The 27,593-nt window shown below is 38.0% G+C and overlaps 1 protein-coding gene across 1 annotated transcript in view; it reads left to right on the forward strand.

Annotated features, from left to right (window-relative positions):
* The window catches only part of LOC106716351, a 50,696-nt gene that overhangs the window by 19,171 nt on the left and 3,932 nt on the right, over positions 1–27,593 (forward strand). The window contains exons 5-13 of the mRNA XM_045683001.1: positions 17,978–18,160; positions 18,478–18,613; positions 18,860–24,707; positions 24,783–24,976; positions 25,122–25,260; positions 25,894–26,059; positions 26,535–26,691; positions 26,886–26,986; positions 27,124–27,471. Coding sequence (XP_045538957.1) covers positions 17,978–18,160; positions 18,478–18,613; positions 18,860–24,707; positions 24,783–24,976; positions 25,122–25,260; positions 25,894–26,059; positions 26,535–26,691; positions 26,886–26,986; positions 27,124–27,471 — 7,272 coding nt within the window. The remainder of the gene's footprint in view (positions 1–17,977; positions 18,161–18,477; positions 18,614–18,859; positions 24,708–24,782; positions 24,977–25,121; positions 25,261–25,893; positions 26,060–26,534; positions 26,692–26,885; positions 26,987–27,123; positions 27,472–27,593) is intronic.

A 27,593-nucleotide genomic window follows, 5' to 3' on the forward strand; every position in this document is an offset into this window, starting at 1 on the left:
CCCGATGCCCGCTCGCATGGAACCGCCCGACCCTTCGTCCCTGGAATGGCTCACTTTTCTTACTGATTGTTATTATATCAAAACGTAAGAGTAAACATCTAAAATAGGTGATGTTATTATGGAATATGTGGTCTAGGCTTTGAATAATGTTCGACGGTTCAGCATTCGCAAATAACACATTTTATTTTGACGTATTTTACAACGCAGCTGTTCAAATACATTTAAAGTGTTTCAATAATACGTAAACAGACGTAATTTTTTAGCATTTTGAATGACGATTAAATATAGCTGATTTTTTTTTCTATTTAATGTTTCTCATTAGTCATTTATTTGTACATCTTCGGTTGTATTGGACAGGGAAAAACCCAGTATTCAGATTGACATGTGTTGACTTTGTCTCTATTCTGTTATATTAGATTGGAAATGGATACGACTGTGACATATAGTTCAGCTGACGTTGAGTAATCCTCTCCCACTCGATACCATTAACGATATCTCGTTATGCCTTTTCGATGGGACCTAGGATTTGTCCCTCCCCATCAAATAGTATTCTGATATATATATGTTCCGTTGCTCGTTTAACAAATATATTATTGTTTTCGTTTATAAAAATAATGCGATTGTTACTGCTACGTATCGTTATTTTATTTACAAGGTCTACTAGCAATTTAAACCTAATGTAAAAAGTATATTTGTGATCTTTATCACATTTACGAGGTACTAAGTTTGCCTGAGATAGTCATGAAGTTTTTTTTTTATATTATAATTAGCTGAAATGGCGAAGCAATCGCTGCCCATAGACATCCACAATAGCACATGCGTTTCCTACCTTTAATCGACGGAGGAGGAGACGCACTGGGAGGATATTTTCCGTTCCTCCATCAAAAAATTAAGGCTCCGGAACGCAAATTCACTATGTGGTTGTGATATTGCACTGGGCGAGCCTTTTTGTGTTGTTCTTGCTGGTGTCTAACATTGTTAAGATTACTCTGCAGTACCTCAATAGGATTCATAAACCTAGATAAATGTATAAAAGTAAACACATTGTTTAGCCTCTCTGTCATGCTTGTAACATGTGTTTTGTGAACCTTGAACGCTGTAAGAACGAATGTTGCTCGCCAGTCGGTGAATCGAATGTAATTAATGAAGGCGACCGGCGACGGATTGAAATGAAGCGAGTGTTTAGTTGGCGTTGATCCCGATCCGACCTCGCGCCGTCCACTTTGTATGAATTTGAGACAAATTATCAGGACCGCCGCGCCGCCCCACACTCCCCGCTGTCTTGATTCGCTTGAGGTCTCAATTGCAGGCTTGCTATTGAGCCTTGTTGTGTGCAATTGGCGCTTTTTATAAAGTACGTTTGTGCATTTTATTGCCGGCTCATTTTAGACTTAATTATCAAGCTGAAGTTCTAAATATGCGCAGGACTTATATATTGGAAACAGTGTTTCAAGTAATCATCTGATACCGATCCGAAGATATTGCTTGCATATTTAGTTTTCTTATAATGTCGTCTTGAAGGTCTATTATGTTCTAGAATGACTGAATGGTTGATATTCTTGATGAATCTGAGAGATAAATGTCTGTGGTTGTAACACACACATATGAAAAAGTACGTAGTTAAAACGAAAAGCAATTGTATTAAGTCTTTTACTCAAAATAACTACAAAGGGGTAAGTTGGAGTGAGTAAAGTGCGATTTCCATCTGAATATTAATTCGGCATTCAATTAACAAGTTGCCAGCGCGACGGCCGGCGTACACCTTCTCGTTAAACAATAGAGTCGCTATGTTAATGACTGTTTGTAGGCGCCGCTCTCACCCCTAGCCCTGCATGCGTAGTAAGTTAACGATCCAACGCGTAGGGTGGTAGGGTGCAGTATGGAATCTGTCAAGTTTGCTGCAATAACTTTTTCGTCGTTTTCTTTTATACGTATATTTTTTCCGTTTTTTTTTATCTCACGTCTATAGTCCGGTCGCGGAGCACGAAGAATTTCGTACATTGAACTGGCATTACCTGTCTCTGTCACTCTCGCGTAAATACAATTAGTCTCGCTCGCCCAGAAACAAAGGCCGCCGTCCTCAGGGATTGTAAACTTTTAGTTTGTTTGTTTGCATAATAAAAATTTGTGGGCTCCGTTAGAAGGATTACCGAAAAGGTTAATTATTGGATAGTTCGAAATGAACAATCGAAACGAATATTTGAAAGACGAAAGTGCAGGCAACATCATCTATTTTATTGCCGGCTTTCCGATAGTTACTTTTTGGTTTTAAAATATTATGCAAATGAATTCTTCACTTCTCGAAATTGAACAATAGAGCAAAGTAACAGTTACTCCGAAACAGAGGAATCGGATTCTGATTTTTGATTTTTTATTATTAGATACTTGTCTAGATGTTATTACTTGTATTATTAAATCTAAATAAATGATTTATATAATAATAATAACTATATTTTATAAGTTGGTAATTTTTCTTTCTCCTTCAAATAATTCATGTAAACCGCACTAAATACAAAAATGTTTGTAACCTCTGTCAGTAGGTAAAGAGGTCATTGTACGAAATTCTTCCTGCTCCGCGACCGGACTATAGGTTATTAATTTTATGAAAATTTGTAAGTCCAACCAATGTATCTGACTATTTCGATACCATTAAATATTAATAATATTATTTTAATTTAATAATGATATTTAGTTATAAGCCTTTGTCGCGAAGTATTATAAGTCGAAAACTTCTTTTTTGAAACTTTTTGTTTGTTTGATGTCCACTCAAACCTTATTTAGAGGTCACGTACCCAAATGACTTCTCGGATCGTCGTTTTAAGCGTCATTATCCCTTTGTTTGTTTTGATATGGTCTTAAAAGTCTCGTACGGAGTTGGCAGGCGTTTTATCTTGTTTTTTCTCTGCACTCGCGTCCGACATGACACGTCTGCCGCATGACGTCACGGCTCGCGAATGTTTTGGCGCGGCCCCGCGCGCGTCTGCGGACCAAATTATTATTTTTAACCAGTGCTCGTCGCGTTGTCTTTGGGTGATTGATGCGACTTGGAGTAACACTTGTACATTTTATATGGACAATTTATAACATGTTTTATTTTTTATTGATTCAGTTTGGCTTTGATTGGAATATTTGTAGCGTATTGTACCTAGACTTTATGCCCTATATTATATTAAAGATTGATGGTTTGTTGGTGCAATAGTTCGGATTTTTAAAAAAGATAATCGCCTTTTTGGGGAAGAACTGGCTCACCTGGTTAAGGAATTAGCTAATATGTTTTACCGCAAAACCGTAGTTTTATTTGATACAATTTATTGAAAAATTATCGTCGTAAAAATCGCCAGGCGTATTGAATGATCGTCGAGGGCTTCGGCGCATCTGCGGTCAGTTGTCACTCGCTATATGCACTACACAAGATCACCGCACTTGTTCGCACGTCGTAGTGACAAACCGCAGCCCACTGGCCACCCCATACCTCACTAAATTAAGTATTATCCTCTATATTATTAATTAGTTGATGATTTAACTGCAGGTTTTACTAAAAAATTTAATAAGCTGTAAACACCTTTGATCAGTTTGCTTCAATATTCTTTTAAGAGCATAACCGATTTCTCTGAACAATTTAAAATGTTACGTTAGAATTTGTTCTAATTGTAATAAGTAAGAAGTTGGCTACGAGATTAGCAATTCTTTAAAAAATGTTTATTACCTATTTATTAAGTTTTAGATGGTTTCGAAATAATATAGATACTTTGTCTTCCGGTAATATCATGACTTGTATTAAATGTAAAGTTCTATTTGATTTGAGGTCGCTCGGACTGCAAGAATTTTCAATACCAAACATTTGCCTTTTTGATGCCGGTTTATTTTTATTAAATGTAAAAAGCCTATATGTTACATTATTACCTATATTTTTTCTCGGTCCGTTGCTCGTTTGCCGCCTTCTCCTATAAAAAAATATGTATATTTACATTGATGCTTTGTCGTGAATATTTTTCTTAGGGTAATTATTTGATGTTATCCTTCAGAGTATCTTTAGAAGAATTATGTAGTTCGGTGACTGCGACTTCTTCAGCGCGAAATAAAAGCCTAATTCACGTTAAAATCAGAGATCACTTGGAACTAAGGCGAATTTGCGGACAGACAAAAATTTTTAAAATTGGTTTCTTTATTATATGTAACGCAATATCTACATCATGTGCACGAAATGATTTTTCCTCGTATAGGTTTAATGCTATTAACTGTGGGTTTCTGAGACCGAATTCCAGGTTTAAACATATTGTTATGTCAAAGATAATGATAGGGTTGACGACATATTATATACAGAGATTTAGGTCTCAAAACACACGGTAATTTGTTTCAAACTCGGTTATTGTAACACTAGATTTGATTCGGTGCAAGTGTAACTAATATCAATGTGGCAGTAGCGTTCCGCATTCACGGATCTAAATAACTGGCAACGCACGAAATCCGCGTTCTTAATGTAAGCAGACGGACGCCGATAAATCGCGGAGTCGCATCAACTTCGCTCACTACGTCTGTAAGTGTAAACCTGTCGCTCAGCCCCGAGCAAAATATTAATGGACGTTCCGCGAAATGGAAAATAGAAGGTTTAGCGAAAGACCTAGTTTTCATTGAGTGAAGGAAATTTTACTTCATCTATTTTTGCCGTCATATCTATAATGTTTTACTATGAGTATATTTTTTAATTGGAGAAATATGGAGTATGACATTTCTTGCTTTTTATATCTACTTAATTTTGTTAATCCCGATATAGAAATAAAACGATTAGCCGTTCTTTAAGTACGGACTTGTCATGTCCTTGAGTCCCCGATTTGTTTTTATCAGTTTTTGGAGCGGCGAGCGATGTTGTGGCGTGTTTGTGTGTAGTACGATAATATTTGCATATCTCCTTGAGCCGTGGGATGCGACGGTCAAGTGCATCATGTGTTCGTGTGCGAGGATCCCGATCGCACAGCAACATGTTGATGTCACTTGTTACATATGCGGCGCAAAAATATTACTTTATAATGGAAAACAAAGTTCGTTAAACCGTTTAAACTTATCATCATCATCATGCCCTTTCCCTACGGTTGTTTCCCGTTGGGCCGATCCACCTACCGTTCGGATCGATAGAGTAATTGGCTCGATGAGATTTGTTTTCCCATTTGACCGATTGATTCTAATCGGTTGACTGGTCGACTCAACGAGGAAATACCCTTTTCTCTGGATGTTTTCATTTTCCATTGCTTTTTTTTTTCAAACAAAGTGACAGGGCTGTCAATATTGTTGTAATTAAGGTGTTCCAGTTGAGACTCACCGTAACACGTATGAGAGCGAATTTTTTTTATGAACGAAAAAGAGATAACTTTACGTCCACGGACTGCAGGTAAAAACTAAAAGGAAAAGTGCTGGGGTCTACATTCCTTATGTAGATTTATGCCACTTTTCCTTTTCTTTTCTTTGCCACTCTTACTATTCTTACTTCTTACTAATATTATAAATGTTTAGATGGATGGCTGTGTCTTTGAAGGTATCTCCTGACCGGCTGCATGGATCTCGATGAAATTTGACATAGAAGTAAAACACACTCTGGAAGAACACATAGGCAAATTTTTCATACCGAAAACAATAACTGTACCTTTGGGATAAGTTGATATACATATTTATTCAATAACGTCGCAACGGTACAACACATTTTATTGAAATTTGGGACAGATATAGAACATAGACTCGAGTAACACATGTGATATTTTTCACTTTTTTTTTTAATTCTGTGCAGACGAAGTCGCGGGCAAAACATAGTAATAAAATAATTCAGATTGTTAGTTTTTTTTCGAATAAAATGGAATGTCGAAAAATCCTCATTAAAGATATAGTGACTTTTAAATTGAAATCTAAATTATTTTGAACTTTTTTTTTTGACTTAGTATACGTAAGCATAACTGTTCTGCTTTGATATTTAATCACTTGCAGACTTTTAAGAAGTTTAATTAAATAAGTTTTGGATACAATATTCGATAATCTCGACGTCTGATCGGAAAATTTACAAAAGAGTAAGTTCTAATCGTTATGGCTTCATAAGTTATGTAAATAAATCCAATTAAGCATTTCTTTAGTAAATTGTTTTCTTTCCAGGAGTCCGGAAAATTTCAATAAAATCCCCTTGTCCCGTAATTTAAAGCTTCAATAAATTCCGAGAATATATTGTAATTGTCGCAATGGGCTTTTATATTCAGCTAATTGGCTGTTTTTTTTAATTAATTAGATATTTGTTTTCATTTATTTTTTGCAAACAAAAATATCGTCCCTTTACCTTGATAGTCTTGAAAACAACAAAATGAAATGCTAAAAAATGCTACTTCATTTATTGCTGCCTGCGTCAATTATTTAACAAATAGCTGTCGCCCGCGACTCCGTCCGCACGGAATAAAAAAAAACTTATTAAATTGCCTATGTGTTCTTTCAGACTATGTTTTATATGTAAGCCAAATTTCATCGAGATCCGTTGAGCCGTTCTGGAGATACCTTCAAACAAACATCCATCCATCCATCCATCTAAACATTCGCATTTATAATGTTAGATATGTAAGATGAACAATTGTTACTCGTACTGCATTGTAGTGTAGTAAATGGTCTCTCTTAATGAACAACTAGTATGATGTATCTGCACTAATATACTCCCTTAGTTACCAATAAACGATTCTGTATGCGAAAGTTAATATCTTATAGCTTATAGCCATAAGTCATAAAAACAGTGTGGTTAGACAATGAGGTGAGTACATTCGAAACTAAATGAGGTGATTGAACTACAGTCGTAGACCGTAGCCGTCAAATGTTTTTGTTGATTACCGCATCGTGCAAAAACTCCTAGTATAACTCCGCACAATAACTCATTTTTTTTATTCTACTTTTTGATTTACGGTTCGCCATCTTTATCTGCGCGTTTGTCTAAAAAAATCAACACGAATGTTATCTTTGTAACAAGCTTTTATTAGCTAGTTTATCTTTTATTAGCCGTTATCTATGTTTGAATAAAATGATAGGTTTTAATTCAATTTTCTCGCACGAAACGTTTGATGAATTACCTAAAAAAAGTACCTATGGTAATGCTTATGTGGAAGATAAAAACAATTTGAACGACAAAATTTATAGATGTTTTTTAATTGTTTAATATAAAATGTTTTAAGAGCGATTGATCAATATAATAATGTGTACATGTGTTTCCAAATGTTTATTAATATGACGCATAATGAAAGCGTTTATTATGATAACTAACAATTATATTATGTTTATTGGGCTCTTCTCGCATATAAAAGAAGAATTGTTCATACGAACAACTTTCTGTTGCCTTTACTTGATGTTGAGTTTTTTTAAGGCGTTAAGTATTTATGAGGCTAGGCTATTAATTGACAGCGTTCTAATTGCACGCAATGCAATGCAAGTTAATTAAATTAAATCTCAACAAATAATATGAGCACAAAGTATTTGTAATTTATTACGTTTTTTTATTAAAAATGTTTACTACAATAATGACATCGATGTTGAATTTTATCATAATTGTTACATACGTATACCATGAACTGTTGATAATGAGGTATAATAATAGTATTGATCGGATATAAATACGCTAGGTACAATTGCGAACCAAAGGTAACTCTGGCATCGTCAAGTGACAGTCGTTATGTGACTACGCGAACGGAAAAAACCCATTTATAAAAGATTAAACCGTCGATATGTATCGTGAATATAAATGAATCGAGACAAAAACAAGATACGTCTGAAGAGAAATAATAAGAGACGTTCGACAGGCGCGATCGTCTAGCCCCACCGTCCTTGAGTGCAGAAATCCTTGATGAGTACAATCAACCGCCACCGGACAGCGCAGGGCTGCCAATTAGCGGCCCGCGCGCACATCGCTTGCCCCTACTACGAAGCATAAAAACATTTTATACATAACCCACTGTTGATTTTAATCTTAGTGCAATTTAAAGTTCTAGTACACTAAATTTATATATTATATAATTAAATCATATCAGAATATTTGAGACACCAGACGAAACTTACAGCTTGTACGCTCAAATATATCTCTGAGAGTCACACCAAACGAAGCATATGGTAAATAAAGTTTAAACTAACGTAAAATGAAGTGACTCATTAGGGTTTTATTAAAACTAGAATATGCCTACTGAATACGCATATTACGACGTCGAACGTAGATGATTATGATTTAGAATTGAATTACAATTTTTTTTAAATAACCAACCCTAATTTAATCAATGTTGCTCTGGTACTGTAATGTATAAAAACTAATACTTTAAAATACATAGGCGCAAAATTGTCGGAGTTAGCGTCTTATGGCCCGGCCGTTGTGTGTGAACGCGAGCCTTAATGCTGTTTATCGAGATAAAGAAATCGTGTCGTGTTTTTTAACCGCATACCAAAAGAATATTAACTTAATATATGATGCTAGTTACAATGATTTTATCTCAATTTAATTGGGGAATAAGCATCAACTTGTCGGTTCGTTTCATAGTGCAATAATTAAAAGATAGACAGCACTTGTCACCTTTTTTTGTTATTTTTACCTTTACTCTTTTCTTTTTAAAAGTTGCTAAGTTATCGTTACTTAGGCTTTGATTGCTAATGTTGATAATGTTAAGAAATAAACAAACAGTTCAGTTTTAAAACCTCTATTTCCATTTTTCTACTTTTTGACAATCAACAAAAATCACTACCATAGCAACCCACAATACACGTTACATTGCCCCCCTCCTAGAGACATTTCGCCCCGAAAGGTCTTCAAGTGCTGCATAGTTCTGCCTTCCACTAATCTTCAATTTTCCTATTCCTCATGGTTCCCTGCATACGGCGCTAAGCGGTTAAAGTGGACTATCCTCGGTTTCCCACGCGGCGACTTTTGAATTCTGTAACAAGTATCATTAATACGCCCTAAAATCTCATAGGGTCCTTCCCATGAGTTCTGCAGCTTAGGCGATAAGCCTCGTCTACGCTGAGGATTATAGAGCCATACGAGATCTCCCGGTCGAAAGCCTCCTTCCTCGGCTCTGACGTCATAATATTCCTTCATCTTATCACTGGCGCTCTGGATGTTTATGCGAACCCTTTGGTGTATATCTTCCATTCTCCGGCGTAGCTCGCTTACGTAGTTTTCTCCTGCTATATCTTCCCCAGGTGGGCACCCAAACCTTAAATCACACGGCAAACGAAGCTCCCTTCCCATTATAATGCTCGCTGGACTCTGGCCTGTAGATTCATGTACAGCTGAGCGATATGCCAACAGGAATAAATGAAGGTATTGGTCCCAATCCTTCTGGTGGTCAGAAACTACCTTCGCGAGGTGTCTATTAATAGTCCTATTCATTCGTTCCACCATGCCATCAGACTGGGGGTGTAGTGCTGTAGTTCTTGTTTTACGAATTTTCAACGTGTCACAAATATTCTGGAATACTGTAGATTCAAAGTTCCTCCCTTGGTCCGAATGTAACTCCATGGGAACACCAAAGCGACATATCCACTCCTTGATTAGCACGTCAGCAATAGTAACAGCTTCTTGACTTGGCAGTGCATATGCCTCCGCCCATTTACTAAAATAGTCCATAACGACAACGATATATTTATTTCCTTGATCAGACTCTGGAAATGGACCGGCCACGTCAATAGCAATCCTTTCGAAAGGAGCGCCAACATTGTATTGACGCATGGGCGCCCTGGGACGTTTCCGTGGCCCATTACTAGCAGCACAAATCGAGCATTTCTTACACCACTCCTTCACGTCATTTTGACTCTGTATCCAATAATAACGTTCCCGCAACTTTCCTATCGTCCTTGTAACTCCCATATGGCCCCCGGTAACTCCGTCATGGACTTCTTCCATTACTTCAATGCGTCTACTCCTGGGAATTACAATTTGTAACCTGTCCACAGATCCGTTAGCCGCTGTGACAATTCTTTTCAAAACTCCATCGTGCAATACTAGAGAATCCCATTGAGCCCAATAAGACTTAACTGCCGGAGAGTGTCGTGCCACCTCTTGCCACGATGGTCTTATACCTTGCATCTTCCACGCAATGATCAAACCTAAATCTTCGTCCTTTTCCTGGTCAGATCTTAATTTTTCCCTCTGCCAGGTGTCATCGACTACAGTGGTTCTACACATAGTGGCCTCTTTTTCCTCAACTCTCTGGCAATGCTTGCAGAGCTCCGAGCAAGGTCTTCTTGACAAAGCATCGGCATTCTTGTGAGCAGTCCCAGCACGGTGTTCTATCGCAAAATCGAATTCCTGTAACCTCTCTATCCATCGTGCCACTTGCCCTTCAGGGTTTTTAAACTGTAATAACCACCTTAAAGCAGCATGGTCGGTTCTCAGCAGAAACTTTCGTCCATATAGATATTTATAAAAGTGTTCCACCCCTTTTACTACCGCAAGAAGCTCCCTACGAGTTACACAATAATTACGCTCCGGCTTGGATAGAGTCTTGCTAAAATAACCAATAACCTTTTCCTGCCCATGTTGGTTCTGAGACAAAATGGCACCCAGCCCCACATTGCTAGCATCGGTGTCCAAAACAAACTGACCCTCTGGCAATGGGTATCCTAGAACGGGTGCATTAACTAAAACTTTCTTCAATTTTTCAAATGATTCCTGACATTCATCATCCCAGGAAAAACGTCTTTGTCCTTCTGTCAACTTTGTAAGTGGTTTAGAAATACTGGCAAATCCCTTAACGTAACGACGGTAGTACGTACACAACCCAAGGAAGCTTCGAAGTTCAAGGATGTTGTTTGGTTTTGGCCATTCCAGAGAGACATTTCTCTCAAAGGTCGCAGGAGCATTACAAAGACCAAATGGCATGACACGAAACTGCCATAAACCGGTGCCAACAGTAAATGCAGTCTTTTCACGATCACTTGGCGCCATTTCTACCTGCCAGTACCCACTCTTCAAGTCCAACGTCGAGAAAATATTTGAACCTGATAAAGTATCAAGTGTGTCGTCAATTCGTGGAAGCGGGTAGCTATCCTTCTTCGTCACGTTATTCAACTGCCGATAATCAACGCAGAAACGGGTGGAACCGTCTTTCTTCTTTACCAATACAACTGGTGAAGACCAAGGGCTGTTAGAAGGTTCGATGACATTTTCCTTTTCCATATCTTGAATTATCTTTTCAGCTTCTTCTCTCTTAGCCAGTGGTAGTCTTCTAGGTGGTTGACGTATGGGACGTGCATCGCCGGTATCAATTTTGTGTTGCACAACTTCAGTTCTCCCATTTCCACCGCGACCAATATCAAAAACATCACGGTACTTCCACAACAGACTTCTCAGTGCTACTCGTTGTTCATCATTCAAATTTTGTGAAGAAGCAGAAACAAAGTTTTCCATCTTCTCATTAAACTCTTGAGTTTGTGTTCCAGACAGTTGGCATATGCGACGAATTACCGAAGAAACTGAGGAACATTGACCCAAAACCGTCCCTTTTTGTAGAGCCACAGGGTGATAATTCACGTTCATAACTCTTACGGGTACTGTCTCCTTTATTTGTATCAGCGCCTTCCCAAATAGAACCCCTTTACCTACATCGGCATCATGTATTTTTGGTTCGAACATCATGGCTTCTCCAGTTTTCATTATATCTTCGAGGCGAGCAAACAAAATAGCCTCACTTCTCTGTGGTATCAAAGCATTCTCAGCCAGCAATAAACGCACCACATTGCTATCCTTCCCGTGAAGTAACAGTTCTTCATCACCAACAGTTAGGGTTCTTCTCTTGAAATCCAGCTGAAAACCTCCAGAATTCATTATGTCCATTCCAATAATCACTTCTTCCTTAATGTCCGCTACCAACATGTTATGGAAAAAATCGTAAGACCCCAAGGTTATTACATGTACTTCAACTTCACCGTATACTTTCGCCGAACCCCCCGTCGCAGTTTTTAGACACCATTTCGTTGCTTTGACTCCATCCGTAACAATGTCAGGTTTGTTTATTTCTTAACAATTGGTGTCAGGTGTGGGGTATGGCGAGTAAAAGTTTATTATTGAACGATTTGAAGGTGGCAGAGTTAAGAAATGAGTTGGAAGAAAGAGATCTCGATGCAAGTGGCAAGAAAAGCGAACTGAGACGGAAACTTCGTCTCGCGTTGGAGGAGGGGGGTAAGGATCCAGACACTTTCTTATTTGAAATTACTTCCGCTGTCGGCGTCAGTACAATTATGGAGAAAATTGGAGAAACTTGTAGAATTTTAACGGAAAAAGTTATCGATATGGAGGAAACATCAAAAAATTTTAAGGAGAAAGTTAATAAGGATATTGAAAAATTCGAACAACAGATTATTGACATAAAATTGCAAATAGCGGCTTTTCAGATGTCTGAACCCAAGGACAAGTCATGTAAGGACAACGACACAGTACGTCAGAGTACATCGCATTCGGCCATCGATACAGAACTGACGAAGATGCACTTGAAAGTACCCGAATTCGACGGTAAGACATGCTGGAGTAATTATTACCGACAATTTGAAGCAGCGTCCAGAGCAAATTCTTGGACCGATTCCGAAAAAGCTTTGGCATTAACATTAGCCCTCCGTGGAGAGGCCACGAATATTCTGCAGACTGTTAGCATCAAGGAACAGGATGATTATAATGTTCTAGTCAAACATCTGGAATTGAGATTCGGTCAAAGTCATCTGGAGCATGTATATCATTCTCAATTGAAAAACCGTGTTCAAAAACAAAATGAAACTCTGCAAGAATTTGAAGCTGATGTTGTTCGTTTAGCTCGCCTCGCATACCCAGCCACTCCCGAGAATGTGATGGAGCGCTTGGCTATTCAAGCATTTTTAGATGGTCTTCGGGACCAAGAAACAAGACGGGCTTTAATTTTAGCTCGCCCTGAAAAATTAGTCGATGCTTTGGCTCGTGCATTGGAGTTTGAAGCGGCAAAAGACACATGCAGAGGTTTAGTACGAGTCCGTATGATGGAGAATAGTCATGAGGAGGCTACTATCGAAGAAGAAATTGTAAGAAGGGTGATTAAGGAAATGATGCCTGTAAAAACACGTTTACGATGCTGGCACTGCGGGAAAGTAGGTCACGTGCGAAACATGTGCAAAGAAGCTGCACATATAATTGTCAAGAAATCGCTACGCTGCTGGGATTGTGGCAAGTTAGGACATTTACGTGGTCACTGCGATAGAGAGGTTGACCAACAAATGTCAACCACATCGGAAAACAACTCAGGGTCGATGCTAAGGGGCGATCATCGACCTGCGTCGAACAAGTCCCAATGAATACCGCGCGAGTTGCTTCTTTATGCTCAGTAGATAACAGCGTTTTTGTCGACGGTTGCATTAATGGAGAAAGACACACTATGCTAATAGACACGGGAGCTACGAAAAACGCTGTTATCTACTGAGCATAAAGAAGCAACTCGCGCGGTATTCATTGGGACTTGTTCGACGCAGGTCGATGATCGCCCCTTAGCATCGACCCTGAGTTGTTTTCCGATGTGGTTGACATTTGTTGGTCAACCTCTCTATCGCAGTGACCACGTAAATGTCCTAACTTGCCACAATCCCAGCAGCGTAGCGATTTCTTGACAATTATATGTGCAGCTTCTTTGCACATGTTTCGCACGTGACCTACTTTCCCGCAGTGCCAGCATCGTAAACGTGTTTTTACAGGCATCATTTCCTTAATCCCACTTCTGACACCAATTGTTAAGAAATAAACAAACAGTTCAGTTTTAAAACCTCTATTTCCATTTTTCTACTTTTTGACAATCAACAAAAATCACTACCATAGCAACCCACAATACACGTTACAATAATTATGTACTCATCAAGAACGACATAACTCACGCCCGTAACCCAGAGGGGCAGGCAGAGACCACGGACCTCCATTTGGCGCGGTACTGACATACCTCTCTCGCTTCTTCTAAATTCATAGGTCTACGCATTTTCAGATTTCTCAAAAACAGTTTCTAGTAAAAAACAGTAGATTTTTTAGAAGTCATTAGGTTTTTTATTGGTATTGTATCTTAATCTAACTGCTTTTATGGTGTCGTGCCAATGTTTATAAATATTTAATATTTCCATAAATTATAAGCGCACTCAACGTCGTTTTAAATTGAATTTAATTAGTTGTTGTGACCCGCTAACATGTCTCACATGAAATAACTTATTATTATAATGCCTGGTTTAGAATATTCTGGTAGGACAGTAGCGCTCAAAAGCTGACATACAACTGGAATGATGTAAACATTAAGTGGCGCACGTATAGTCCAAGCCAGGCCAGCGTTACTGTCCCACTGTACTGGCAAAATGTAAATCAAGCATAATTGTAGCCAAGTATGTGCTGCCCGGCCTTGTATTATATTGCACACATATTGAATGCGGCAATTCTTACACCTGTCACTGTGAGTGGTAGGAATAGTCTTTGTGTTTAACGAAAAGGTATATCTTCTATTTTTATTTCTGAGTTGTTATAAATAACTGATGGATGTTTACGATAGAAGTGATATGTTCCAAGCCTTTTGATTGTTTTTAAGCTCATACTGCCGTACTCATAGTTGTTAATTGGTCACAAAGGGTCATAAATAAAAATTTCTCATACTTCATTAATATACGTGTGTGTTTAATGAAAAAATATGCAATCAATAAAGTAATATTTTCCTTAAATCTTATCGTTGTTTAATATGACTTTGATATTTAAATTAAATTACATTATTAGCTATTGTTGTGGTTAATGTTATTATTATTGATATACTTAATGGGGAAAACGATAAGGTTAACATCGCACAGTTATAAATAGTAACTTGACATAAAACATTCTAACAATGTGCATATGATTTTATAGGAAATAATGTACTCTCATACTTCCTCATGATGAGCGTTTGGTCATCAATCAGTCGTTATCATTATTTCACATTATGTCGAAGACACAAGATGGTTTTAAAATTAAATATCCAAGATTTATCTTATTTTTATCTTTCTCATTTCGTTATAGTGATTCGTCTTAATATATTTTATTATAGCTAGACAACGAGACGAGTGCGAGATGTTCCATTAAGTATTGTTCTCGACATTTAGCGCGGGGTCGATGACCTACGCAATTTCTACAGTTGGTTTAGCTTTGTACCCACGCCGCTATTTCCTTGATGTATTTCAATGTCAATATCATAAGCGTAATAACAGTTATTGCTTCTTATTTTACATGGATATAAGCTACTCAAAGATGCATGTATAACTCGGTATCCTTAGTCAAAATAGTGTTAGTTTTCTAACATAGCTGTAGCTGATACTAGAGGGATATTAAACCTTAGGTAATGCTCTTTCACGTATGCAAGCTAATAATATTTCAAATTGCTTAATGTTATTTTGAAAAATTGACAACGCCGGCGGGCGATTTGTACATTCACTTGTATATGTCTAATAAGCTGCGGAGATAAAGTATATTGTTATGACGCTTTAGTACCTATCTTCACAGCATTAGGGTGATACAGTCGTGAGAGTTTCGTAACCTTCATACCTGGCTTGCACAGAGATTCCAATTGTCTAATGAGGTACATAAATATGCTGATAGTAATATATTGTTCCGTTTTAACTTGAAACGCTTAACGTTCCGCCGAACAAATAGAAAGCCCTTTCACGAATCGCATTGACATGCGACGCTCTTGTTGGCCGGGATAAGTTCTATGTGGGCTGTCAGATATAAATCTCCGCAGATCACGAGGTCGTTAATGTAATATTGGTGTCGGCGCCGTCGCCGATACACGGGTCCCGTTACTCTATTGTCGATTCGAATACACCTCATATTTGTCCGTTAAAGCGATTCTATGATCCGTTAAACAATGATATGACACGTAGCATGTAATTTTATGCATAAAGGATAAATGTAGATGCACAAAATTCCTTGAGATAACTTGTAAAGTAAACAGAGATTACAATGCTACACCATCCAATAGTGTCCCATCAGTTGCGTCACTTAGTATTCAGTTTTCTACTTTATTCTTCTGTATTAACTTGATAAAAAAAGAAAACTTGAACGTTGTTCGAAGGTGATTTCATTTTATATTTGACCACAATGTATTTCCTGGGGTGTTAATCAATAGCGCGGAAGGGAAACAATCCCCACTGGAAGGGGTTGACTGAGTGTCGCGTGGCCTTATCGAGGCTTGCGTATCAAAAATTACCACCCCATGGCCATGTCTCATGCAGCCAATGAGTGCATTCACACCGAAAACCTTTACATTTTTATGATTTGGGGAAATTTTTACTAAAATACTTTTTTTGTAATCAAACTAATTTGTTTCTATGATTGGCTGAGGTTAAAAACGCGTAAAGTAGCTTTATATATTAATTTAACGATCAAATCTTCGGAATATTTCTACTTTTCCTGTCGAACGTTCACTAAGAAATCTTTAAAATCAGTAAAATTTTTAGTTATGTTGTGTTTTTGCTGTAGTAACGATCTAACCATGAAATAAATGACGAGCGTTCAGTCAATCGTCTCGGTAGCACCACGTGCGTAGACACGTGTGCTATTATGTCTCAAGGTCTCGGCCGCCGTTCGGATTTGGATGATACTCGTACGTTTGAGATACAATATCATTGTTATAAGTGATATAATTAATTTGAACGAGTGTAATTCTGCATTTTATTCTTCAAGGGCAGTTATTGTTGCATTTTTTTTCTATTACAACGACTGTTTAGAATTTCCCGACTAAGCTCTTTATTATTAAAGTCTATCCTCAAGTAACCTCTGTCGTCATTTTAAATTTAATATTGGTAAGAGGTAAAAGTTATTCAATTTTCATCACCATAAATTTTAAAAGTTATACAAATGTTATTTTACAGTTTAACAATTAAGTTTAATTAGTTTTATATTGAGTGCCTACGCGCTAATTTCGCAAGCTTTCTGCGTACCTAAAGTATTTCAGTTTCATACTAGAGAATAAGAACCAAAACAGTACTGTACCTACTGTTTCGGCCTGGGTTGTATATTTTGGGCATAGCACGAAAATTTGTGACAATCACCACCGTATCGTCATCGAAAAAATTTGTGCACCGCCCCCTATAGGCCGTAAAATACATCAAAAATCTTGTAATAATTTTGATATAATTGACGATTATGACGCGAAGACTATTGTCACAAATATTTGTGCTACGTCCACTGCACTGTGTCACTTTCACCCTACTGTGAAACTGACATAAAGGTGTGTACTGTACATACTGCACTCGGTTGTTGCGTCACACTTTGGCTATGTCAGTCGTGCCGGACGTTTGGTATCAATCACGCGTCTACAAGCACGGAGAGTGATAGACGCTTGTTGCAAACATGTATAGCTCTGTATATTATGTACATGAGAAATTCTTTATTTAAAGTTAAAAAGCATCACTGTAAAATATTACTGACTAAAATAGTACTATTAACAAACTCGTAAACAAAACAAACATAATGATATCCAGATTTTTGTATTAGTAATTCTTTTATATTAGGTTATCCCAACCCTTATTCACAACAAAACAGAACAATTTGATTAATCTTCTATTCTCTACAATGTTTAATAATAAGTATGTCAACATATTTCGTAATTATTAGAAAGTTCCCGTCGATCAAATCGGTCGAGTATCTTGAAATTGCGACAGTGCATTTGTAAACTGTAGATATAGCGAGCGCATAATGAATAATTATGTATTGAATAATTGTATGAAATGCGGTATGAGTCATTTGCGATTACTTTCTCTTGTTCGATCGTGTTGTATGGAGAATTTGACCCGTTTCGTTGGACTACGACTACACTATTCGCACCTATAAAAGGAAAAACTACTTACTGTCACAATCAGGCTACTTTAATGGTCATTTAAGAAGTTCTTTAGTGTAGATTTATCACACTAAATTTGTGTGCCAGTAGCAGTCTCCCTTAGTTCGGCAGTTAACGTTTTATGGTTGTTGCAGTTCTCGTCACCGACGGGTGAGAGCGCTGCTTGCAGCAGCACGTCGTCGTCGACCTCTTCGTCGTCGTCCTCGTCTTCATCGTCATCGTCGTCGTCGGACTCAGACAGCGCGGAGGCAGCCGGCTCCGCGCACGCCTCGGCTGACGACTCGAGCGCTGCGCTCGCTGCTGCCTGTCAACTACAGGTAATGTTGACATCAGTTAATAACACCGATAAGGTTGCATGAATAATACATTTCTTAAACCAGACAAAGGCAAGAACCTTTTTTATGCTGCACGTACAACAGTGAGCTTTGGTTATATTTTGATTTTTATCATGTAATTTTGAATGTTATTTGCTTCTCTTGTTTTGTTTTCCCATGAGTTTCAATGTTGATTGACTTCTAGTTCAGTTTGATACCGTAAACCTGTGAAAAACAGAACGTTAGGAATTATTACGTAGGGTTTATTATAAATTTGAAATAGACAGTTTTGAAACAAAGTTGTGAACAAAAATGGACAGGTAATCGACGATGCGGATCTCGCGGAACTATTTCCGGAGCAAACGTCGAGCGCGCCGGCGCAGCAGCCCACTTTCAGCAGCTTCCCCGCGCACGCCGTCTCCCCGCACAGTGAGGACAAATGTATCGCAGACAATGGTAAGCTTACCTATGTCATTATTTTATTTTAATAGATTTAATATAACATTTGTAAAGTAAGACAAGGATTGTAAATTCTAAAGTTGGTTCTTGTGTGGATCAGGTATCCGATTCTTATCGATTTCTACAATAACAGCAGTGTTTCTTAAATTTATTATCTACCTAACACTACAGATGTCCGAGATCTTATTTTTGTCCTTTTTAAAGTTCGTAAGTCCATTACTTCAGTTCCGCTTTCTATTTCAGCGGACGGGTCCAGTAGTGAAATGGAGCTTCCGCCGCAGCTGGTCACTGCGGCCATCCAGCGAGCGACAGCGGATTCTTCGGGATCCGAAAACGAGTGTTCCAACTCCGGTGTAGTGAGTCACAATACAACACACTACGCGTCCAGTTTACTACAACAATTCGTCGCGCAAACTCAACTTCTAAGCAGCACTGCATCATTGAATTCTATTAACACGACCCCTACATCGTCGCTAACCTGTGGTCTTAACTCGAGCCCTCTGGAAAGCGTTAATACTATCGGTGACTGCGTTTTGGGGCAGATAAATAGTTTGCCCGAAATGACACCAATAGGTTCAAATTATTTAAACAGCAATTCTCAACATCTCAGTCCCCAACAGACGGAAGAGCTAACTCAAATAAATAAAGATCTTGAGGAAATAAGTTCAGTTACAGAATCTGTAAGTTTGTCTATACCTAATCCTCCCAGTCTCGAAGACTGTGTCGATAACAATGATTTTATGAATATAGATATAACACCGGGAGGATCGGAATTAGGAAATGCAAGTGATTTATTAAAAACATCACCGATGACAATTCTAAGCACTGATTTGAACCAATTAGACCCTCAAAAATTAGATACTATCAGTACAAACTCTGTAGAATCTCAGGAAGATGTTAAAAATATAATTGTTGAGTCTAGACGAAAAAGGGGACGGCCCCGCAAAGTAAGAAAAGTAAATGAATATGAAATTAAAATTGTTGAATCTCACAAAGAAGATAAGCCTTCTGTAAATGTTATAAATGATTTCCATAATAATAACGATCCGCCGAACGTCTCTCCGGATTCGGGAATATTATCAAATCATAACTCGCCAACCCATTCGCCATTACGTCGTCATGACCTAGATGAAAACCATGGTCGCTTAAGCAGAAAGTCCATTCAAAAAGAAAACAACAAGGTTGAGAGAAGAAATATGAGGTCGAAATCAAAAACTAGAAGTAGAGCACACAATTTGTCCGATTCGAGTGACTGTGATTTTCACAAAAAGAGAGTCGAAAACGAGGTAAAACAAATAAAAACAGAAGCCCCATCACCAATACCTTTGAAACAAGAAACTAACAAATTCGACAAAAATAAGAAACCCGACCACAAATTAGATATAGCTGCTTTAGATAGAATGTTGTACGCTACTGATAGGGTACTTTACCCACCTAGAAAGAAAACTGGTCGTAAACCGCAAAGCAAAGCCAAAACAACTAAGAACTCTCCAAAAACTTTGAAAGATAAGAATCAGTATGACTCCGCAGACAGTGATGAAGACTCATTACCATCTAGCAGGTCTGTGTTATCTGGAGTGTATGCGAAGAGAAAAGAAGTTAATAGTAAATTATGCACTGTAACTAAGAAGAGTAGTAAACCTGCTACAAACACATGGCGGGACCACCAGAGTGAAAACGAAGCGGCCGGTGATGATCCATTAGACCCAACATGGAAACAAATAGATCTGAATCCTAAATATAAAGATATCCTTTCTGGTTACAAAAGCGACCACGAATTCAAACCATATAAAAGCTGCAGTAGACTCATAGAGTCCGGCTATAAGAGCGACTATGGCTGTAGATCCGGATACAAAAGTGATTGCTATCGGTCAGGTTATAAAAGTGATCATAGATCTGGTTACAAAAGCGACAAATCAGGTTATAAAACCGATTACAGCGTTAGGAGTATGCGAAGAAGAATGAGGAAATTGAAGAAGACAAGATCGGTTCGAGATAGATCGTACTACAAAAATCAAAAACACTTTGTTTCCGATCAAGAAATTTTGTTACTGACAAACAAAACTTTTAGTAGTCTCACGCTTGGTCACAGTTCAAGTGATTCTGAGTGTGACAGTTACATACGCAAACCAAACGCAAGTCCAAAATATGTAAGCGTTTGTACTAAATATCCCTTGCTTTCAAAATATTCATTTGGATTTACGAAAAGTCAAAAGCATATTTTACGACATAATTCCTCTGATCCATTCGCGCCGGGCCCTGTATTTAGCGGCCTGCAAAGACCTGTCACTACTTGCAACATTTTCAAAGTCAGCCATAACAATAACAACACTTTACTAAAATCTCCTAATAAAGCTTCATGTGTTGGTAATTCATTGCCAACCCTTAAGCCCATGTTTACACATAAGTTTGGTACATCACCACTGACTACTTTAAATAAAACTGCTTCTAAAAAGGATTTTGATGCTATGAAACATATTTCAAGAACGCTGTCTCCAAAAAGTCGTAAACATAATAAATCGAGCAGCTCACTATATTCATTACACACAAAAAAAGAAAATACACTTAAACCACTTCCAAGTATATTTGAAAAAGCAAAAAACAGCTATGTGCCCAATAAATCGTTATCTAGAAATGTATTTTTGAACTTGAAGAAACCTCATCTAAAGCCTGCTTTTCAAATAAAAAAACACAGAAGAACAGTTGTACTTGCACCTCCAAAAATTAATTTAAAACCCACTGAAAGACCATCTCGACTTGCAATAAAAACTGAGAACAAGCATCATCGTCACAGAAGTAAGAGGCGACATCGCTCAAGATCAGTGTCGAGGTGTCGGGATTCTTACGCCAATAAAAATGTTGATTCGGTCGATCAAAAGTTTAGTCAAGATATGGATATTCTTATATCCAATTTTATAAAATTATGCCAAATTGCTCCAAAATTAATAACCAATATTACACAAAGTCAGCCCAAATGTACAGAGAAACCATTGCCTGAACCTCTGCCACCAAAAGTTTTAAAAAGAGCGTCAAAGAAGCGTAAGACATCAGATAATCAAGAAATAATTATTCCAACTTCAAAAAGGAGACACAAAAAGCAATTAACAGAATCTCAAAATAAAGGAGGAAAAGATACAAATGAACATAAGCTCCCTCTGAAAAAACGACACTACCATATTAATTCATCAACAAACAACACACTTAGCCTAAGCTTAGTTTCATCAGAATTTGATGATAATTCAAAAAATGGAATAAATACAGAGCAATTCTTATGTACCGAAACAGACTGTTTGGGTGAAATGCAAAATAATGTAACCGCCGAATCGCCAAAAACAAAACCAAATAACGAAAAAGGGAAAAAAGGCACTGACAGTTCAAAGGTTATGCAAACAAATATGCAAGATAATAAGAATCAACATAAGACGGATGATGTAATAATGAAATCTACGAAAATCAGCCTCAGTACAATTACAGAAAATATTGAAATGGAGAGAGAAGATTCAAATTTATGTGTATCAAAAACAAACAATATTAGTGGTGACGACCAGGTGGGAAAGAAAACTGATAAAGAGGGACACAAATTGACTAACGACGTAGAAAAATTATCTCCAAAATCTAAAGAGTCTGATGGCAAACCAATTCCCTCAAGACACGAAACTGCCAACAAAATATCCCCAAGATCTGAAGTCAAGTCTTCACCCGTACGAAATTCTGCACCAATTGTGACCCCGAAGAAACGTCACAGGTTAGAGGCTGATAAAGCTGCTACGCACTCTAGCTTGGATCAAGTAGTTCAGTCTTTATCAAAAAAACTGTCTGAAGATAAATCAGCTAACGATAGTAGCTGCAAAGATGTCAATCAGAATAATGCAAGAGAGGACATTAAAGTTACAGAGAATTCTACGTTATCTTCAGCGAATAATGTCGAAACGACGCCAAACACATCTATTGATCCATTAAAAAGCATGTCAGCGCGATCTTTATATAAAAGTTCGATACCACCTTCACAGAAATCCGAAATTATGACCAGGAAAAAGAATAGATTAGAAGGCTTAACAAGCAATTTAGTTTCTAAAATTAATCCCAGCGCAGCAACTAAAGTTTTAGATACTTTGTTGAATAATAATATAAGAAAATCTATTGAATCTCGTATTCTTGAAAAAGAGAAAAATATTACAGATACTAATTATAAGCAAACAGATGACAAACCAAAAACAAAGGAATCTCCGCTTGTAAATAGAGCTACAGTTATCAAGTCACCTGTATCGAAAGGTAAAACTGTGGATAGTAAAAAGTCTAAAACGTCCGAAATTACATCGGGAACAACAGTTGTTGTAAATGTTGATCACCCTACAGGAATATTTGAACCATCAGTTGACTTGGAAGATCAAATTCCTAAGTCATCAATTTGTGTTAGCAGTCTTGTAACAGACGCTAATAAAAGTAAATGTAAAGCAAAGGCCACTAATGTAAACTCTTCAGATGGGCTAATGGGTACCATAGACAATGAATCGGATATACCGCTGGCACTAATATCAGAGACACCAGACCCTATTATACGTCCAAAAAGAGGCGAGTCTATAGCGGCTGTGATATCTGATAAAATTCAAGAGACCGCAGGCGGTCACAATTTACGTCAGCCCAAAAGAAATTTGAACGTAGATAGCGATGATACAAATGACAAAAAGAAAAAGAAAACTTCTAATATAATAAAAGAGAGTAAATTAGTTTTACCAGCAAAAGTGTTGATTCCGAAAATTCAAGCAGAAAAATTATCAGTTAGTGATATTATTAAGAAAATGTGTTCGACAACTCCAAAAAAACCGGAAACTAATAGTGCCAGTGACACTAAGATGGCCGACGCCTCCAAAAAGAAAGCAAGAAGAAGAAAAGCGATTAATCGAACAGGTTTTCCAAGTATCAAAAAGAAGAAGAAAAAAATTGAACCTAATGGGGCCCTAACTCTTCAATCGGACAGCCATTTCACGTCAGACACCGACAATTCCGCGTTTGAGAGGGTCCCAAAAGACGGCGAAGCCATGAGCAGCTTCTTACAGCGAACAACAAATAAGAAACCAGAACTCAAAGTGGTTTTGAACAAAGATGATTGTCCAAAGCAAGGTCGTTTGACTGTTGTCGCCTTAGAAAAATTGCAAGGTAAAGAAATTGTTTCCGAAACTGCAAATAAACCCGTACAGATAGCTGAAAAGCAGATAAACGAGAAGAGATCCATTAATTCAATTCTGAGAGCACCATCACTACAACTGAAACAAACAAAGAACGATAAGGAAATAAAGAATCATGTAAATAAATGGGAAGTTTTAAGCGAGACTGATAGCATACCGTCTTTAACTAGCTCCCTTAATCATAATGATCCCGAAGATAGCATACCTTTAAGTTTACTAAATTTGAAAAACCACAAAACGGTCAGTCGATTAGACAACTTAGAAAGATTGAAAAGAAAAACACGAGCTATGTCACCTTCAAAGGAAATAGAAGAAATATTTTCAAAGAGGAAAATTGTTGAAAAAGTTACTAAAACTGGTCTTAGACCAAAATCGAGTTTAGCCATCCTGTATCCTAGCGAACGACGGTTGACTAGAAGTTCAGATAACTCATTCGAAGATGGAAGAAGCAAGTCCAAAAGAGATGCAAAAAAGACTGTTACAGAAATTAATTTCGAGAAGTCCGGTTGTAAGCCCGCAAATGTGACCACTAGAAGGAAGTCGAGGATGAGTCAAGTCACGAAAAAACCATCCGAAGTTCATTCTAGTTCCCGGGAAAGTTCATTAGATACTGTCGTCAGTCGCAAAACAATATCGAAGTCTCGCGAGCCCTCCATTGACACACTACAAGATCATGACGAAAACGAACCCTTGCCATTAAATGAAAAAGAAATAGATTTCGAAAAAAGTATAGATGTGTTATCGAAGAACATAATTTGTAAGAAACGAGTTGCGTGTTCGAGAGACGACAGTCCCTCGAATAGTGTGGACAACAGGGACAAACCTATCATCGTATCGAAGAGAAATCCTCGCTTGAGAAAAAAGTTTTTGGTGGCTGGACTTTTCTCCGATTATTACAAAGAAGAGTAAGTATTTTGAATTTATTGCTTTTCATATTTAAATATAAAGCATTTTTATATTATAATCCCGTGTGTTCGTAGTCCGAAGCCCGATGGCAAAGGCAAGAACGTGGTGACGCAGACGGAGTACCCGCCGGGGCTGCTGGCGCCTCCGCCGTACTGCGAGCGCTGGGTGCGCCGCCGCCTGCAGCACTTCGCATTGCCCTACGACATCTGGTGGCAGCAACACTACAACCAACCGGTGCCTTCCTGGAACTACAAGAAGATACGTACAAGTATGTATCTTGAATATTACTTAAATTAGCTTGTTATAACAGTTATTGAATTACATACTAACATGTGTACATCACACAAGTGCCAGTCTTGTACCTCTCTAAAGGGCAGACAGAAAAAAGAACTAATATATACCGTTTGGTCCAGACGTGTACTACGACGTGAAGCCGTCGGCGGAGGAATGCGAGAGCGTGGCGTGCAGCTGCGCCCCTGCCTCTGGCTGCAACGAGGACTGTATCAACCGCCTCGTCTACTCCGAGTGTTCGCCGCAGCTCTGCCCTGCCGGGTAATCCATACATTACACACAATTAGTACACATTACATACATTATCCATGTATCATAAAACAACAGTCACTATTATTATATTTGATCCTTTCATAATCATGCTTATGCATGTCTTATGTCAATCCATTGCCGGACATTGGCTTGACGCAATGAAAAATGAAATGAAAAATGAAAATCTTTATTATTGCACACTAAGTTTACAAAATTCAATGTTGCCTTGGCTCCTTAACTAGTGAAAACTGTATTTAAGGAGCAAAGGACTTCCCTTATGTTAAATTACATTGTTCTCAGTGAAAACAATAGACTTAATTAATACAAACAATAATTTACAATAAATAATCAAAAATTTCTATTTTCCTTTCCCGTGTTTTTTTTTTCTGCTTGCAATATTGCTGCTGATTGATTGATAGTGAATCTGAAAAAACGATTTGTTACTCAAAAATATAAAAACAAAAATCCCGACTAACTTGACTCACGAAATGAAAAAGATTCGAATAACATCTTACTAGTCGAAATCGTTTCAATCGTCACAATGGATAGATCCATTACATACACATACAAAAGACATACGTAAGCGCGAAAAAATTACGTTCCCGAATCAGTCGGGTAAAATTAACTTTATTTACGTTACAGTGACAAATGCAAGAACCAGCGCATCCAGCGTCACGAGTGGGCGTCGGGGCTGGAGAAGTTCATGACTGAGAACAAGGGTTGGGGTGTGCGCACCAAGCACCCCATCACCGCCGGAGACTTCATACTTGAGTATGTCGGAGAGGTCGTCTCCGATAAGGAGTTTAAGGTACACAGTGATTCACATATTTCTACTTTATCTTTACAGCTTATTTCTAAAACATAACCTTAGTTGGTCAGAATCGTAAAATTCCATTGTTGTGACATAAAACTTGTTGAAAGTGGAAATCCACAGTTTTTAAAATTAACATAATAAGGCTAGTAGATATTAAATGTTATTCAGCATTTGTTCTCTCAATTATCAAAATACTAGCTTTTACCCGCGACTCCGTCCGCGCGGAATAAAAAAGAAAACGGGGTAAAAATTATCCTATGTCCGTTTCCTGGTTCTAAGCTACCTGCCCACCAATTTTCAGTCAAATCGGTTCAGCCGTTCTTGAGTTATAAATAGTGTAACTAACACGACTTTCTTTTATATATATAAGAAGAAGATATATATTGACATTGACGTATTAGTTCTATAATGCTTACAAAGTACTAGTATTATTTAGCTGTAAATCTAATCTAGTTAATATGTGTTGTAGGAGCGCATGGCGACGCGTTACGCTCGCGACACACATCACTACTGCCTGCACCTGGACGGCGGGCTGGTGATAGATGGTCACCGCATGGGTGGTGATGGCCGCTTCGTCAACCATTCCTGCCGTCCCAACTGCGAGATGCAGAAATGGACAGCCAATGGTAAGCTTGCTTTTAATATATTTAAATGAGAACAGGAATTAACAATACAACATGTCACTTAGCGTTACGTAAAAATCACAACTCATGTTAGAGCTTTAGTTGAATAATACAAGACAAGGATAAAATTCTACGGAGGACAAATTAATTAAGTTTATTTCATCTTTAGTGTTTTCATTTGCTTATTATATTTGCAGGCACATTCCGGATGGCGCTGTTCGCGTTGCGAGATATTGAGCCGGGAGAAGAGCTCACATACGACTACAACTTCTCATTGTTTAATCCCGCTGTTGGTCAGGTAATTTTGAATTTGTTTATATTATGGCGTATTTTTTTCAATAGCATTATAGCAATATCACGTGCTCATTAAAGGATGAGTGAATTCAAAAATTAAATGATCTGTTTCCAAAGTAACAAAACTAAATATTTTTTCAGCCATGTAAGTGCGATTCGGAAGATTGTCGCGGAGTTATCGGAGGCAAATCTCAAAGAATTACCAAGCAGCCTGTGAAGACCCAGTCGCGGACACCTTCCAACGCGTCCAGTCAGTCGCACGGGTCTGGCGGTGCGCAGCGAGTCGGCCGACCCCGCAAGGCTGCCAAGTGCAACAAGAAGCCGGAGCAGACCAGCGTAGCAGCCGCAGACCTCAAGACCATGACCATCCTTAAGTACCAGCAGCACCTCAACAGGCTGTGGCAGGAGCCTCAGCTCAAGCCGCTCACCGCCAGGGAGAGGAACCTCGTCAAGGAGAGACATTGCTTCCTCTTCAGGAACCTTGAGAATGTACGTTTCTCACATACCACATCATATTTAAGAATTAATGAATACTTAAAGCTATTGTCAAATATATCAGTTCGAAGAGTTTTTAGGGTTTTTACGAGTCGATTGTTAAGAAAGTTTTTTAT

The sequence above is a fragment of the Papilio machaon genome, chromosome 20, assembly GCF_912999745.1.
Source record: "Papilio machaon chromosome 20, ilPapMach1.1, whole genome shotgun sequence".
NCBI classification, from domain to species: domain Eukaryota; kingdom Metazoa; phylum Arthropoda; class Insecta; order Lepidoptera; family Papilionidae; genus Papilio; species Papilio machaon.